At 60.0% G+C, this 15,535-nt stretch overlaps 1 protein-coding gene across 1 annotated transcript in view; it reads left to right on the top strand.

The window, feature by feature from the left end:
• Window positions 1-14,151, top strand: part of HDAC7 (histone deacetylase 7) — a 36,524-nt gene extending 22,373 nt beyond the window's left edge. The window contains 22 exon segments of the mRNA XM_054293547.1: window positions 663-774; window positions 913-1,028; window positions 1,524-1,646; window positions 2,236-2,345; window positions 2,816-2,932; window positions 3,341-3,539; window positions 4,197-4,405; window positions 5,287-5,496; window positions 6,404-6,614; window positions 7,162-7,295; window positions 7,953-8,073; window positions 8,562-8,611; window positions 9,836-9,943; window positions 10,481-10,536; window positions 10,678-10,765; window positions 10,985-11,104; window positions 11,482-11,579; window positions 11,730-11,848; window positions 12,540-12,673; window positions 12,896-12,980; window positions 13,299-13,437; window positions 13,931-14,151. Of these exon segments, the coding sequence (XP_054149522.1) occupies window positions 663-774; window positions 913-1,028; window positions 1,524-1,646; window positions 2,236-2,345; window positions 2,816-2,932; window positions 3,341-3,539; window positions 4,197-4,405; window positions 5,287-5,496; window positions 6,404-6,614; window positions 7,162-7,295; window positions 7,953-8,073; window positions 8,562-8,611; window positions 9,836-9,943; window positions 10,481-10,536; window positions 10,678-10,765; window positions 10,985-11,104; window positions 11,482-11,579; window positions 11,730-11,848; window positions 12,540-12,673; window positions 12,896-12,980; window positions 13,299-13,437; window positions 13,931-13,976 (2,705 nt within the window). The 3' untranslated portion in view covers window positions 13,977-14,151.
• Window positions 14,152-15,535: the final 1,384 nt, after the last annotated feature.

The following is a 15,535-nucleotide window of genomic DNA, read 5'->3' as shown; positions in this document are numbered from 1 at the left end:
GGGTTTGCAGCCCCGCAGATTGAGTTTTCAGACCCCAATCTGGGTCATCAGCCCCCCAGGCTGGGTTTGCAGCCTCTCAGGATGATGGGTTTTCAGCCCCCAGTTTGGGTTTTCAGCCCCCCAATCTGGGTTTGCAGTCCCAAATTTGGGTTATCAGCCCCCCCAAATTTGGGTTTTCAGCCCCCCAGTCTGGGTTTGCGGGCCCCAATCTGGGTTTGGATGCCCCAGTCTGGGTTTGCATCCCCCCAATTTGGGTTTGCATCCCCCCAATTTGGGTTTCAGCCCCTCCCAGCCGCGATCTCCCGGCGCCCTCTGGTGCCGGCGCTGGAGGAGCCGCCTGGGGCTCTCTCCCAGTTTTGGGACGCGCAGGGCTCCACATCGCACCTAATTAATTATCAATCGGTTAATTAACTCGCTCTCGGAGGTGCTGAATGCCGGCACAGATCCATAGAGTGTCTAGCTGTAAGAACAGAGCATTCCTGCTGGGACAGACAGACAGGGAACGGGGTGGGAGCAGAGCCAGAGCCAGCTGTGATGGAGCAGAGCCAGCTGTGCCCTTCGGGGGTCCCCATCCATCCCCAAGCCCTGGGGTCGGGGTCCTGCCCACAGGGACCCTTCAGAGCGGCTCTGAGCCCCCTGTGGTCACCGTGGTCACCGTGCAGGTGCCGTGGCCAGCACGGTGGTGAAGCAGAAGTTGGCCGAGGTCATCCTGAAGAAGCAGCAGGCGGCTCTGGAGAGGACCAGCAACGCCCCCGCTGCAGCCCTGCCCTACAGGTAAAGCAGCTGCCCCCAAAAGGAGCTGCCCCTGCCCCAAACTGCCCCACAGGTAAAGCAGCTGCCCCCAAAAGGAGCTGCCCTTGCCCCAAACCTGCCCCGGGGCAGCTGGGAAGGGGCTCTGGCTTCTGCCCGCAGGTCCCTGGAGCCCCTGGAGCCCGAGGGTCCCTCCCCTGCCATGCTCAGCACGTTCCTGTCCCCTGTGCCCAGCACTTCTCTGGACACCCCCGAGCACTTCCCGCTGCGGAAAACAGGTATGGCTCGGGATGTCCCCGCGTCCCTCATGGCCTCGGGAATGTCCCTGTGTCCCTCAAGGTCTTGGGATTGTCCCTGGGTCCCTAAAGACCTCAGGGATGTCCCCATGTCCCTCAAGGCTTCGGGGATATCCCTGTGCCCCTGAAGGACTCAGGAGTGTCTTCATGTCCCTAAAGACCTTGGGAATGTCCCTGTGTCCCTCATGGCCTTGGGAATGTCCTCGTGTCCCTAAAGACCTCAGGGATGTCCCTGTGTCCCTCATGGCCTTGGAGATGTCTCCATGTCCCTAAAGACCCCCAGGTTTGTCCCCGTGTCCCTAAAGACCTCAGGGATGTGCCTGTGTCCCTAAAGGCCTCGGGAGTGTCTTTGTGTCCCTCAGGGATGTCCCCATGTCCCTAAAGACCCCCAGGATTGTCCCCGTGTCCCCATCTGGAGCTGGCACTGGCCCCACAGAGCCCGCCCAGCCTGGGCCAGCCCTGACCCTGTCCCCACAGCGTCCGAGCCCAACCTGAAGGTTCGGTGCAAGCCCAGGAAGTGCCTGGAGCGGCGCAAGAACCCCCTGACCCGCAAGGAGAGCGCCCCCCCCTCGCTCAAGAGGCGCCCGCCCGACGCCATCGGTGAGGCCCTGGGGGCACCTCGGGGCTGGGCTGGGCTGGGACAGCTCCTGTGCCACCCCTGTGTGGGGACGGTGACACCTGGGGTTGGTGTGTCCTCTCCAGGGCCTGGGACAGCTCCTGTGCCACCCCTGTGTGGGGACAGTGACACCTGGGGTTGGTGTGTGCTCCCCAGGGGCCAGGCTGGGCTGGGACGGCTCCTGTGTCACCTCTGTGGGGGGACAGTGACACCTGGGTTTGGTGTGTCCTCTTCAGGGGCTGGGGTGGGGTGGTTTGGGACTGGGGAGCCTGGGGATGCTGGTGTGGGATGGGAGGTGCTGGTGTGGGATTTGGGGGCCTGGAGGTGCTGGTGTGGGATTGGGGAGCCTGGAGGTTTTGCTGTGGGTTGGGAGGTGCTGCTGCAGCTCCTCCCGCTGCTTTTGGAGCCCAGGCTGGACCTGCAGGGCTGGAATTGCCCCAGGTCTGGCGTGGAGGGCTCCCACTATGGAGTGCTGCCCTCCGAGGGGGATTCAGCCCCAGAAGGGTGGGGGGCAGAGCCTGGAGGGGCTTAGGGGGGGTTCTGTGCCCTCACCCCATGTCTGTGTCCCCCCAGACTCGTCCCCCAGCAGCAGCAGCACCCCCGTGTCGGGCTGCAGCTCTCCCAACGACAGCCTGCCCGCCGAGCACGCCGCGCTGCCCGCTGCCCCCGGAGGGGCCCACGAGGTCAGCCCGGGGCTTTGGGGACCCCTGTGGGCTCAGGGGGAGGGCACCACCCCAGCCCTGAGCCCCCTGCCCGGAGCTGCCTCTCCCTGCATGCTGGGATGCCCTGGGATGCCCAGGAGTGCCCTGGGATTCCCTGGGATGCCCTGGGGTGCCTTGGGATGCCCTGGCATTCACTGGGATGCCCTGGGGTGCCTTGGGATGCCCTGGCATTCACTGGGATGCCCTGGGATGCCCTGGGATGATCTGCGATGCCCTGGGATGCCCTTGAATGCCCAGGGATGCCCTGGCATGCCCTGGCATTCCCTGCTCTGGGGTGCTCTCCCCAGCCCATCACTTCTCCCACGCCCACCCTCCTTCAGGGTGCACTTCCCCTCTGCTGTCCTGTCCCGTGGGTGTCCCCAGGCTGTCCCCGTGTCCCTGTCCCAGTCCCTGGCTGGGAGCAGGGCTCTGACAGCTCCTGTTTGCTGCAGACGCCGCTGGCGCAGCGCCTGCTGATGCAGGAGAGCTCCCTGGCGCAGTTTGCCCTGCAGAGCGCGGCCTCCCTGCCGGCCATCACCCTGGGGCTGCCGGCCACCACCGGCGCCAGGGTACGTGCCCGGGCTGGACCCCAGCGCTGCGTCCTTCCCTTGGGGTCTGGGGCTCCTGGTGCTGCCCACGGGCACGGTGGGGACAATCCTGTGCCCTCCCAGTGCCATGTCCTTGTGTCTGTCCCTGTCCTCGTCCCTGTCTCCATCCCGGTCCTTTTCCCCATCCCTGTCCCATTGCTGTCCTTGTCCCTGACCCTTTCCCTGTCCCCATCCCTGTCCCACCCTGTCCCTGTCCCATCCTGTCCCCATCACTGTCCCCACAGGGTGACACAGAGTGCCGGGCGCTGCCCAGCCTGGCTCACCGTGTCCTGGTGCTCAATGGGCCGGCTGTCCCATCCTGTCCCTGTCCCCATCTCTGTCCCCATCCCTATGCCTGTCCCATCCCTGTCCCCATTGCTGTCCCCACAGGGTGACACGGAGCGCCGGGCACTGCCCAGCCTGGCTCACCGGGTCCCGGTGCTCAATGGCCCGGTGCTCCCGGGCTCGCACCCGCCCGTCTTCATCCCGGCCAGCCTGGAGCAGCACGAGGCCGGCAGCGCCCTGTCCCCCCGGCTGCAGCCCGTCATCATCCTCGAGCCCTCGGTCACCCACGCGCCGCTGGTGGCAGGTCAGTGTCTGGGGACATGGGGACAGTGACAGTGACAGCACAGTGACAGTGACAGTGACAGTGACGGTGGCACCCAGGCTGGGAATAGATTGGTTTTCTTAACAAACTGCTCACAACAGGATTGCTTTCACATGGGAACTGCAAAATGCTGGCTTGGCTTAGAAGAAGTGACTTCTAAAATCAGCCAGAGAAGGCCTGATTTTGAGAGGCGTTTCTTGATGATTTTTATATTTTGCAATATTTTTATTAATTATTATTTTTATATTATTATTTATATATCATTATATTATAATATAAATAAAGAAAAATACAAATATAGTATAATATAAATAAAATAATGATACCTTTATATTATTAACATTTTGCTATTAATATAAACGAATATCATTATATTATAATATAAATATAGAATAATATAAATATAGTATCATATAAATATAGTATCATATAACTAAAATAATATTATACCTTTATATTATTAACATTTTGCTATAAATATAAACTAATATATTATTGCTATTGATAATATTTTATTACATATTATTTTAGTATTTTTATTTTTAAAACATTTATTTAATTTTTAAAAATATTTGACACCTTTATATTTTCTAACCTTGCTGCACCCCCTCGCTGTGCCACCCTGCCGTGTCCCTGCAGTGCCAGGCCTGGGGGCCGTGCCCTTCTCCTTCGCCCCGTCGCTGGTGCCCGCGGAGCGCCTGGCACTGCCCGGGCAGCACAAACCGCTGGGCAGGACCCGCTCGGAGCCGCTGCCGCCCAGCCCCAGGGCCGTGCAGCAGCACCTGCTCTTCCAGCAGCACCACGCCCACTTCCTCGAGAGGCTCAAGCAGCAAACGCACCTGGGCAAGGTGAGACCCGCCGGGCAAAGAGAATGGAAACAAAAATATAGGGAAAAAAATTCATGGATGTGTCTTTTTATCTAATAGCAAAATACTGTTTACTCCCTTGAAGAAGAAGGACTGGCTTCTGCCTTAAAACTTCAAATTTGTTTTACATATTATATATTATATATTATATATTATATATTATATATTATATATTTTATATTATATTATATTATATTATATTATATTATATTATTTTACATATATAACATATAACATATAACAACATATTTAATATATAATTATATAGATTATATATATAATAATATATTATAATATATTATAATATATTATAATAAATATATAATTATATATTATATATTATATGTTATATATTATATATTTTGCATAATATAAAATATATATTATGTTTAATGTATTATATATTATACATTATATATTGCATATAATAAATTATATATTACATATTACATACAATATACAATATATTACCTATAATATAATATATAATTTATATATATTATTAATATATGAAATAGCAATCTTTAAAAACTTGTTTTTAGTTTCATTTTTCTCTCAACAACGTCTTATTCTATAACATCTCTAAGTCAGTATTTTTTATCTCCTTATATACAAATATAAAAAAATATATATCCGTTCATATACACACGCACACACACATATATATACATATACATATATATATATACATATATATATGTATATATATGTGTGTATATATATATAGATATGTATATTATATATGTACATATGTATATATACACACAAAAATAGAAGTTTATATACAAATATATACTCTGCGAGCGTTTGTTAGACTTGAGGAATTTCCTAGCCATGTGTTTCTCCCCACGCCCCGGCTGCAGCGCATGGCCAAGTCCAGCGAGAAGCCCCGGCTGCGGCAGATCCCGTCCTCGGAGGACATGGAGGCCGAGGGGACCCTCCCGGAGGCGGCGGCCGAGACTGCGGAGCCCGGCAGGGCCCGGGTGGAGCCGGCCCGGCCCGGCAGCAGCGGCAAGGAGCCCGAGAGGACGCAGAAGATGGGGCAGCCCCAGGAGGAGCTGGTCCTGCAGCAGGTGCGGCAGGGAGGGGAGCCCTGGGGACACGGGGCCGTGCCTGCCTGGAGCCCGGACAGCTCACTGGGACTGGGGCAGAGCTGCGGCCACCGCTGGTGGCAGCACAGCTGGGTATTGTCCCCAGATTGCCGGGCTTTGTCCCCGAATTGCCGGGCTTTGTCCCCAAATTGCTGGAATTTTGTGCTCAAGTTTTGGGCTTTGTCCCCAGATTGCCGGGCTTTGTCCCCAGATTGCTGGAACTTTGTCCCCAGGTTACCAAAACTTTGTGCTCACCTTGCCAGGCATCGTCCCCCGAATTGCCAGGTTTTGTCCCCGAATTGCCGGGCATCATCCCCAAATTGCTGGAATTTTGTGCTCACGTTTTGGGCATTGTCCCCAAATTGCCGGGCTTTGTCCCCAGATTGCTGGAACTTTGTGCTCACCTTGCCGGATTTTGTCCCCGAATTGTCGGGTTTTGTCCCCAAATTGCCGAAACTTTGTGCTCACTTTGCCAGACATCGTCCCCAAATTGCCAGATTTTGTCCCCAAATTGCCGTCTCTGTCCCATCGCTGCTGTCACTGCGGGGCTGAGCCGGCAGGGAGCAGCAGATGCTAGGACAGTCCTGTCCTGCTTATCCTGTCCTTGCTTGTCCTGTCCTGTTTATCCTGTTCTGCCTTGTCCTGTCCCATCCTGTCCCGTTTTGCCCTGTCCTGCTTGTCCTGTCCTGTCCCATCCTGTCCCATCCTGTCCCGTTTTGCCCTGTCCTGCTTGTCCTGTCCCATCCTATCCTGTCCCATCCTGTCCTGTCCCGGTTCCGAGCCCGTTGCAGCCTCTGGATCGGCTCAGCACACACCCAGCACGGCTCTGTCCCTGTCCCCCGTGCTGGGGACACTGCCCGCTGTCCCCTGACGCCGTCCTTGTCCCCAGGCCCTGCTGTGGGACTCCTTCCAGCGGGTGCAGCAGCAGCTCCTCAAGCGCCAGCCCCTGGCCGACCCTCCCGTGCTGCCCCCCGGCCACCGGCCCCTGTCCCGGGCTCAGTCGTCCCCGGCCACGGCCACCGTGTCCCTCCCTGCCCAGGACACCAAGGCGCTGGCCCTGCCCGTGCAGGAGCAGCCGCCCAAGCCACACTTCACCACAGGTATGGTCACACTGCGGGGCTGTCACCGCTGGGCAGGGACAGGAGGGGACCTGGGGGTGTCCTGGGGTGGCTCCACATTGGTCTGGGTCAGTCCTGGAGTTGGGAGTGACAGGAGAGAGCTGGGGGGGCCCTTCTCCGTATCTTGGGGGGCTTTTCCAGGCAGGGTTTGCCCACCTGGGCCCCGGCTGCATTCCTGGGGTTTGGGGCAGGATCTCCCAGGGTTGGGCAGAATCTTCCAGGATTGGGGCAGCATCTCCTGTGGTTTGGGGACAGAATCTCCCATGGTTTGGGACAGAATCTCCCATGGTTTGGGACAGAATCTCCCATGGTTTGGGGCAGAATCTCCCGTGGTTTGGGGACAGAATCTCCCAGGACTGGGGGCAGAATGTCCTGTGGTTTGGGGCAGAATCTCCCGTGGTTTGGGGCCAGAATCTCCCGTGGTTAGGAGGCAGAATCTCCCGTGGTTTTGGGGGGATTTTGGTCAGTATTTGGGGTCTCGGAGCCCCTGCAGAGAAGCTGAGGGAGCAGCTCTGGCGGTGCCTGGCAGGGCTGGTTTATGACTCGGTGATGCTGAAGCACCAGTGCTCCTGCGGGGACAACAGCAACCACCCCGAGCACGCGGGCAGGATCCAGAGCATCTGGTCCCGGCTGCAGGAGCGGGGCCTGCGCAGCCGCTGCGAGGTGAGCTCAGAGGGCTGGGCCCTTCTCCATCCCTCCTGAACCCATCTTGTCCCTCCTGATCCCATCCCATCCCTCCTGATCCCATTCCGTCCCTCCTGAACCCTCCTGATCCCACCTGATCCCTCCCAAAACCATCCCATCCCTCCTGATCCCGTTCCATCCCTCCTGATCCCACCTGATACCTTCTGATTTCATTCCACTACTGATCCCATCCCATTCCTCCTGATCCCACCCCATCCCTCCTGATCCCATTCCATCCCTCTAGATCCCACCCTGACTCTCCTGATCCCACCCCATCCCTCCTGAATCCACCCAATCCCTTCTGATCCCATTTCATCCCTCCCAATCCCACCCCACCTGATCCCTCCCTGTCCCTCTCAATCCCATCCCTCCCCTCCTCCCCCAGTTTGTCCCCATTTCTTTGGCCATTTCCCTGCTCTGCCCCTCTCCCCCTGGCCTTTGGGCTCAGCTGGACCCTGGGCACAGGCAGGGGCTGATCCCCCCAAACCAGCGAGTTTTACCAAACCCAGCTTAGTAAAACCCAGCTCTGGGCTCCCTGACTGCAGTCTGGGGGTGCTCAAGCTCCAGCCCCGGGGGTCCTGCAGGGGCATGGGGGGATCCCTCGTGTGTCCCCCCGGTGACAGCCGTGTCCCCCAGTGCCTGCGGGGCCGCAAGGCCACCCTGGAGGAGCTGCAGTGCGTGCACAGCGAGCGCCACGTGCTGCTCTACGGCACCAACCCCCTGAACCGCCTCAAACTGGACAACGGCAAGCTGGCAGGTGGGTGCCAGCCTGGGCAGGTGGGTGCCACCCATAGACAGGTGGGTGCTCACCCTGGGCAGGTGGGTGCTCACCCTGGGCAGGTGGGTGCTCACCTTGGGCAGGTGGGTGCCACCCATGGACAGGTGGGTGCTCACCCTGGGCAGGTGGGTGCTCACCTTGGGCAGGTGGGTGCCACCCTGGGCAGGTGGGTGCCACCCATAGACAGGTGGGTGCTCACCCTGGGCAGGTGGGTGCTCACCCTGGGCAGGTGGGTGACACCCCTGGGCAGGTGGGTGCTCACCTTGGGCAGGTGGGTGCCACCCTGGGCAGGCGGGTGCCACCCTGGGCAGGTGGGTGCTCACCTTGGGCAGGTGGGTGCCACCCTGGGCAGGCGGGTGCCACCTTGGGCTGGCCCCCAGCAGCTCCCCTGGGTGCTGGGCACAGCCTGGTCCCACCCTGGTCCTGCTTGCCCAGCCCTGAGTCCCCTCTGGCCCCTCTCTCCACAGGGATCCTGTCCCAGAGGACGTTTGTGATGCTGCCCTGTGGAGGGGTGGGGGTGAGTGTTCCGTCTCTGGGCCAGGTTTTGGGTTTTGGGGTCACTGCTGAATCCCTGCTCTGGGTTTTGGGGTCCCTGCTCCACCCCTGCTCTGGGTTTTGGGGTCACTGCTCCATCTCTGCTCTGTGTTTTGGGGTCCCTGCTCTGCCCTTTGGTCAGGGCTGTTCCTTTTTGGCCCCTCAGGATCTCGGGGCAGCTCCCGAAGCCCCTGGGCTGCCTGGGTGGGGGTGTTTGATGGAGGTGTTGGATCAGAGCAGCTCGGGGTCCTTGGGGATGTCTGAGAATCGCACTCTGGAGAGGGATCCTGGATCCAGGGGGGCTGGCAGGAGGGGGTCCCCACTGAGGGAGGGCAGCAGTGACACTGGGACAGCAGCTCGTCCCTTCTGAGGCCTCTCCATTCCCAGCTGTCCCTCCTGGTTTCTCTGCATTCACTGCCTCCTCCTCTTCTCTCCTCCTGTCCCTGTCCTGTCCCTGTCCTGTCCCTGTCCCATCCCTGTCCCTGTGTCCCTGTCCCTGTCCTGTCCCTATCCCTGTCCCTCTCCTGTCCCTCTCCCTCTCCCTCTCCTGTCCCTGTCCCTGTCCCTGTCCCTGTCCCTGTCCCTGTGTCCCTGTCCCTGTCCTGTCCCATCCCTGTCCCTGTCCCTGTCCCATCCCTGTCCCTGTCCTGTCCCATCCCTGTCCCTGTCCTGTCTCTCTCCTGTCCCTGTCCCTGTCCCTGTCCCTGTCCCATCCCTGTCCCTCTCCTGTCCCATCCCTGTCCCTGTCCTGTCTCTCTCCTGTCCCTGTCCCTGTCCTGTCCCATCCCTGTCCCTGTCCCTGTCCCATCCCTGTCCCTCTCCTGTCCCTGTCCCTGTCCTTGTCCTGTCTCTCTCTTTCAGGCCTCCTCCTGCTGCCTCTTCTGGCTCTGCTCCTCTCCTTGCTGGGCTCCAGCTCTGCTTTCCCTGCTCTGCCTCTTTCCCTGCTCTGCTCCTGGTGCCCCCCTGGGCACGGGGAGATCTCGCCCAGCCTCAGCCGAAGAGATTTCTGACTTTCCCGGCTCTGACGCGGTGCTGGTGTTTGGTTAAACACTAAAATGGGATAAAGCAGGTAAAGGAGGGCGCTGGGCGGGGAGGAGAGCGTGGGGTGGCCAATGTCACCTTAGGCTGGCACAGGACACCGATCCCTGCTGGGTGAGGCCGCTGTCCCCATGTGCTGTGTCCCCCTGTGACCCGTGTCCCTCCGCAGGTGGACAGTGACACCATCTGGAACGAGCTGCACTCGTCCAACGCCGCGCGCTGGGCCGCGGGCAGCGTCACCGAGCTGGCCTTCAAGGTGGCCACCAGGGAGCTGAAGGTAGGGGGGCCTGGGGGGTCCCAGGGCTGTCACCTCGTGGTTTGGGGTCCCTGAGTGGTGTCACCTCATGGCCAGGGGTCACAGGGCTGTCACATCAGCCAGGGGCTCCCTGGGGGTGTCACCCCATGGTTTGGGGTCCCTGAGTGTTGTCACCCCACAGCTGGGGGTCCTAGGGCTGTGTCATCCCATGGCTGGGGGTCCTAGGGCTGTGTCACCACAGAGCCGGGGGTCTCTGAGTGGTGTCTCCCCATTTCTGGGGGTCCCAGGGCTGTGTCACCCTACAGCTGGGGGTCCCAAGGCTGTGTCCCCCATGCCTGGGGGTCTCTGAGTGGTGTCACCCTGTAGCCAAGGGTCCCAGGGGTCCCAGGGCTCTGTCACTCCATGGTTGGGGGTCCCAGGGCTGTGTCACCCCATGGCCAGGAGTCCCCGAGTGAGGTCCCCCAACATCCAGGGGTCCCAGGGCTCTGTGGCACTGGGGACAGGGTCTGGGTGTCCCCCGGGGTGGCAGCTCTGCCCTGTTCTCTGCTCTGTCCCCAGAACGGCTTTGCCGTGGTGCGGCCGCCCGGACACCACGCGGATCCATCCACGGCCATGTAAGGCCCTTCCCTCCCCGAGGGAGCCCCAAAAGCGCCTCCAGGGCTCAAACCCACCCCAAAACCCCCCTGGGAGCCACCCCTGCCCCGGGGGGAGCTCGGGAAGGGCGCGAGGTGACTCCCACCCCTCTTGCCCCTCAGGGGATTCTGCTTCTTCAACTCGGTGGCCATCGCTGCCAGGCAGCTGCAGCAGAAGGGGAAGCTCAGCAAGATCCTCATCGTGGACTGGGTGAGTCCCCTCCGTCCCCAGGATGTCCCCAGGGCGTCCCCAGGATGTCCCCAGGGCCAGTTCCTGCTCCAGCTCTTGTGGGAGCGTGGCTGGAACCCCTCAGGATTGGGGAGCAGGAGCAGATCCTGCCCTGGGGGACCCAGCCCCGGCTGTTTTGGGGTCTGTGGGGTTCTGGGGCCGCCCAGCAGCTGCCAGAACCCTCCGTGGGTGTCCCTGCAGGATGTTCACCACGGCAACGGGACGCAGCAGATTTTCTACAGGGACCCCGAGGTTCTCTACATCTCCCTGCACCGCCACGACGATGGCAACTTCTTCCCGGGCAGCGGGGCTGCTGATGAGGTGGGACAGGGGGGACAGAGGGGACAGAGGGGACAGCAGGGACAGCAGGACATGGGGCTGAGCGGGGACAGGGCCCTGGGGGCTCCTTTCCCACCCCTGACCCTGCCTGGGTTGCCCAGCACAGGGATGGGGATGGATGGAAAGGCAGGAAAATCCCACAGGTCCTGACCCTGCTGTGGCACTGGGGAGGGGGGACAGGAACCCCAAAATGCTGAGAGGGGGTTGGGACCCCCAAACTGCTTCCCATGGCACAGGACAGGGGGCTGGGACCCCCAAACACCCTCCCATGGCACAGGACAGGGGGTTGGGACCCCCAAACCCTCCTATGGTAGAGGGCAGAGATCTGGGACCCTCACCCTGTCCTTGCTCCCTCCCAGGTGGGCGCTGGCCCCGGCGAGGGCTTCAACGTCAACGTGGCCTGGGCTGGGGGGCTCGACCCCCCCATGGGGGACCCCGAGTACCTGGCTGCCTTCAGGTACTGTCCCCATGCCCGTGGGCCGTGCTCTGGGTGGGGCTGACCCTGTTCCCCATCCCCTTTTCCCCCCCCCCATTTAAATCTGACCCCACTCCCCATCCCCATTTTCCCCCTGTTTGGGGCTGACGCCCCTCCCCATCCTTCCCCCAGGACCGTGGTGATGCCCATTGCCCACGAGTTCTGCCCCGACGTGGTTCTGGTGTCGGCCGGATTCGACGCAGCCGAGGGGCACCCGCCCCCCCTGGGGGGCTACAAAGTCTCTGCCAAGTGTAAGGAGGGGGCTCGGGGGGGGGGGCTGGGACCCCCTTGGGGTGGGGTGTCCCCCATTGGGGTCAGGTGTCCCCATTGGGGTCGGGTGTCCCCCATTGGGGTCAGGTGTCCCCATTGGGGTCGGGTGTCCCCCTTTGGGGTCGAGTGTCCCCTTCCCACCTGGGCTGGGACCCCCGGGAAGGGGCGGCCACTCCTGGGGAAGCCATGGAGATTTTGGGTTGGATTTGGGTAGGGAGAGGTGACACTCCTGGTGTCCCACAGGTTTGGGCAGAGGGAGGTGACACTCCTGGTGTCCCACAGGTTTGGGTAGGAAGAGGTGACACTCCTGGTGTCCCACAGGTTTGGGCACAGGGAGGTGACACTCCTGGTGTCCCACAGGTTAGGGCAGGGGGAGGTGACACTCCTGGTGTCCCACAGGTTTGGGCAGGGGGAGGTGACACTCCTGGTGTCCCACAGGTTTGGGCACGGGGAGGTGACACTCCTGGTGTCCCACAGGTTTGGGTAGGAAGAGGTGACACTCCTGGTGTCCCACAGGTTTGGGCACAGGGAGGTGACACTCCTGGTGTCCCACAGGTTTGGGCAGGGGGAGGTGACACTCCTGGTGTCCCACAGGTTTGGGCACGGGGAGGTGACACTCCTGGTGTCCCACAGGTTAGGGCAGGGGGAGGTGACACTCCTGGTGTCCCACAGGTTTTGGCTACATGACCAAGCAGCTGATGAGCCTGGCGGGGGGGGCCGTGGTGCTGGCTCTGGAGGGGGGGCACGACCTCACGGCCATTTGTGACGCGTCCGAGGCCTGCGTGTCCGCCCTGCTGGGCCACGAGGTGAGACTGGCACTGACCCGGTGCCACTGCCCCGGCCTGGGCACAGCTGAACCCCCCTTGTCCCCTGGTGCCACCACCCTCCAGGAGCCCCTGTGCCACTCCTGTGTCCTCCAGTGCCACCGCTCTCCATAAAACCCTGTGTCCCCTGGTGCCACCACCCCCTATGAACCCCTGTGTCCCCCAATGCCACCACCTCCCCATGTCCCCCATTGTCCCCCGCAGCCGGAGCCGCTCCCCGAGGACAGCCTGAGGCAGAAGCCCAACGCCAACGCCGTGCGCTCCCTGGAGGCCGTGATCCAGGTCCAGAGTGAGTGGAAACCTGGGACACCCCTGTCCTGGGACACCCCTAACCTGGGATACCCCTGTCCTGGGACACCCCTAACCTGAGACAACCCTAACCTGGGATACCCCTGTCCTGAGATACCCCTGTCCTTGGACACCCCTAACCTGGGCCACCCTTTACCTGGGCCACCCCTAACCTGGGTTATCCCTGTCCTGGGACACCCTGTCCTGAGTTATCCCTGTCCCAGGCTATCCCTATCCTGGGCTATCCCTGTCCCTGGCTGTCCCTGTCCCAGGCCACCCCCTGTCCCAGTGTCCCCAGCCCTGCTGTCCCCTCCCACAGGCAGATACTGGGTGGCCGTGCAGCGCTTCGCCTCCAAGCTGGGCTGCTCCTTCCTCGAGGCTCAGCACCACGAGGCCGACGAGGTGGAGACGGTCACGGCCCTGGCGTCGCTCTCGGTGGCCGTGATGGTGGAGAAGAGGTGACATTGCTGGGACTGCCCTGTGCCAGGGGGGTGGCAGCGGGGCAGGGCAGGGTCCTCACCCTGGGTGAGGTTCTGGGCTCTTGGGAACCCCGTGCTGGGCTCTTTCCAAATGGAAACCCAACCAAACCCTCCTGAGAACCTGTGCTGGGCTCTTTCCAAATGGAAACCCAACCAAACCCTCCTGGGAACCCCGTGCTGGGCTCATCCTGAATGGAAACCCAACCAAACCCTCCTGGGAACCCCATTCTGGGCTCTTCTCAAAGGAAAACCCAACCAAACCCTCCTAGGAACCCCATGCTGGGCTCTTCCTGAGTGAAAACCCAACCGAACACTCCTGGGAACCCCGTGCTGGGCTCATCCTGAATGGAAACCCAACCAAACCCTCTTGCCTGGGTTTTGGGGGTGTCAGCCCTGCCAGCAGGGTCCCCTCCTGTCCCCTCCCTGTGTCACTGTCCCCATGTGGCCCCTCACGTGTCCGGTTCCCTCGCAGGGCACAGGAGGAGCCCATGGAGCAGGAGGAGCCCATGAACCAGTGACCCTTGGGGACATTCCCGGCGTGGCCGCAGCCCCTGAAGATCCCGATCCCGTTTGTCCCCCTGGCTCCCGAGGCCCTGGGCAGGCCTGGATTCCTGGAAGGGACATTCCCACATCCAACAGGACGGGAGCACGGAGAGCCCCGAGCCTGGACTGTGCCCAAGCCCCCTCCCCAATTTTGGGGTGAAGCCCCCCAGCCCTGCAGCACTGACCCCCCCATCCCGGGACCCTCCTCAGGGGGAAGGGCCGGACATTGGGATGGACGCTCGGACCACTCTGGGGACGGCTCCCAGAGCCCAGGAGGAGCATCCCGGGGTTTGCTCCATGGGATGGGATCTCTGTGCCCTCTCCTGAGGCTCCCTGGCTCCCCTCACCCTGCTGGGGCAGGGGACAGAGCGGCAGGGACGGGGCTGGGAGCTCAGGAGCATCTCCAGGAAGGTTTGGAGCTCCCCAAGGAAAGTTTGGAGCTCCTGAGGAAGGTTTGGAGCTCCCCAAGGAAGATTTGGAGCTCCTGAGGAAGGTTTGGGGCATCCCAAGGAAGATTTGGAGCATCCCCAGGAAGATTTGGAGCATCCCCAGGAAGATCTGGAGCCCCCCAAGGAATGTCTGGAGCCTCCCCAGCAAGGGCAGAGCGAGGCCAGGGGTGGGCAGTGCCCGGGGGTCCCCGCTGCCCTTGCAGCCCAGTTTGCACTATGGACCCTGCCAGCCCTGACGTGAACCCGACTCCTCTTCCCAGGGCAATTTTGGGGACCTTCCCCTCCTGCCGAGGTGCCTCGAGCCCCTTCCAGCCCCCCGAGGCCCTGGCTGGGTGGGGGTCCAGCCCCTGAGCCCCTCCCCAGCCCAGGCTCCCCAATTCCCACCGGGGATCCCCCAGGGGTGCCCAAACCCCCTCGGTCCCATCCCTGTCCCTGCCCTGGGGTGACAGGGGCAGATCCATCCAGAGCCTCCAACACGAGGGTTCCATCCCAATTTTCCTTTTCCCGTTTCCCCAGGAGCAGGTCCTGTCCTGGGGGACAGAGGGGACACAGCCCTGGGGACAGAGGGGACACAGCCCTGGGGACACAGCCCTGGGGACAGAGGGGACACAGCCCTGGGAACAGAGGGGACACAGCCCTGGGGACAGCTTTGGGGACACAGCCCTGCCTGAGCTGGGCGTGGGGGCAGCTCCGGCCGCGGTGACGGGGGGGAGGAGATTTTGTATAAAAACAAAACAAAACAAAAAACAAAAACAAAGAAATTTTAAAAGAAAAAAAAAAAAAGGAATCAAAACCCTTGGTGTGGTTCAGGGTGGGGGTCCTGAGGGGGATGGAGGGACCTCCCAAGCTCCATCCTGCTGGAATTTACCAGGAGGAATCCACCATGCACAGGATGACATTTTCCTCATTTTAAGTTTTTTTTTTTCCTCATTTTAAAGTTTTTTTTTTCTCATTTAAAATGCAGCGATTTTTTTTAAACAAACAAGACGCACCAAAATACTTGAAAATATTATTTTAAAAAATATATTTCACCTTTTTGGTTGGAAGCTGGAGTCTCACTCCACAGATAAGTTTTTGCCCTTTAT

Source organism: Melozone crissalis, unplaced genomic scaffold (assembly GCF_028551555.1).
Source record: "Melozone crissalis strain CALT ecotype California unplaced genomic scaffold, PUWL_Pcris_2 ptg000160l_1, whole genome shotgun sequence".
Classification (NCBI taxonomy): Eukaryota; Metazoa; Chordata; class Aves; order Passeriformes; family Passerellidae; genus Melozone; species Melozone crissalis.
Note: the sequence above shows the minus strand (reverse complement) of the source record. Positions and strands in the feature narration are given on the sequence as shown.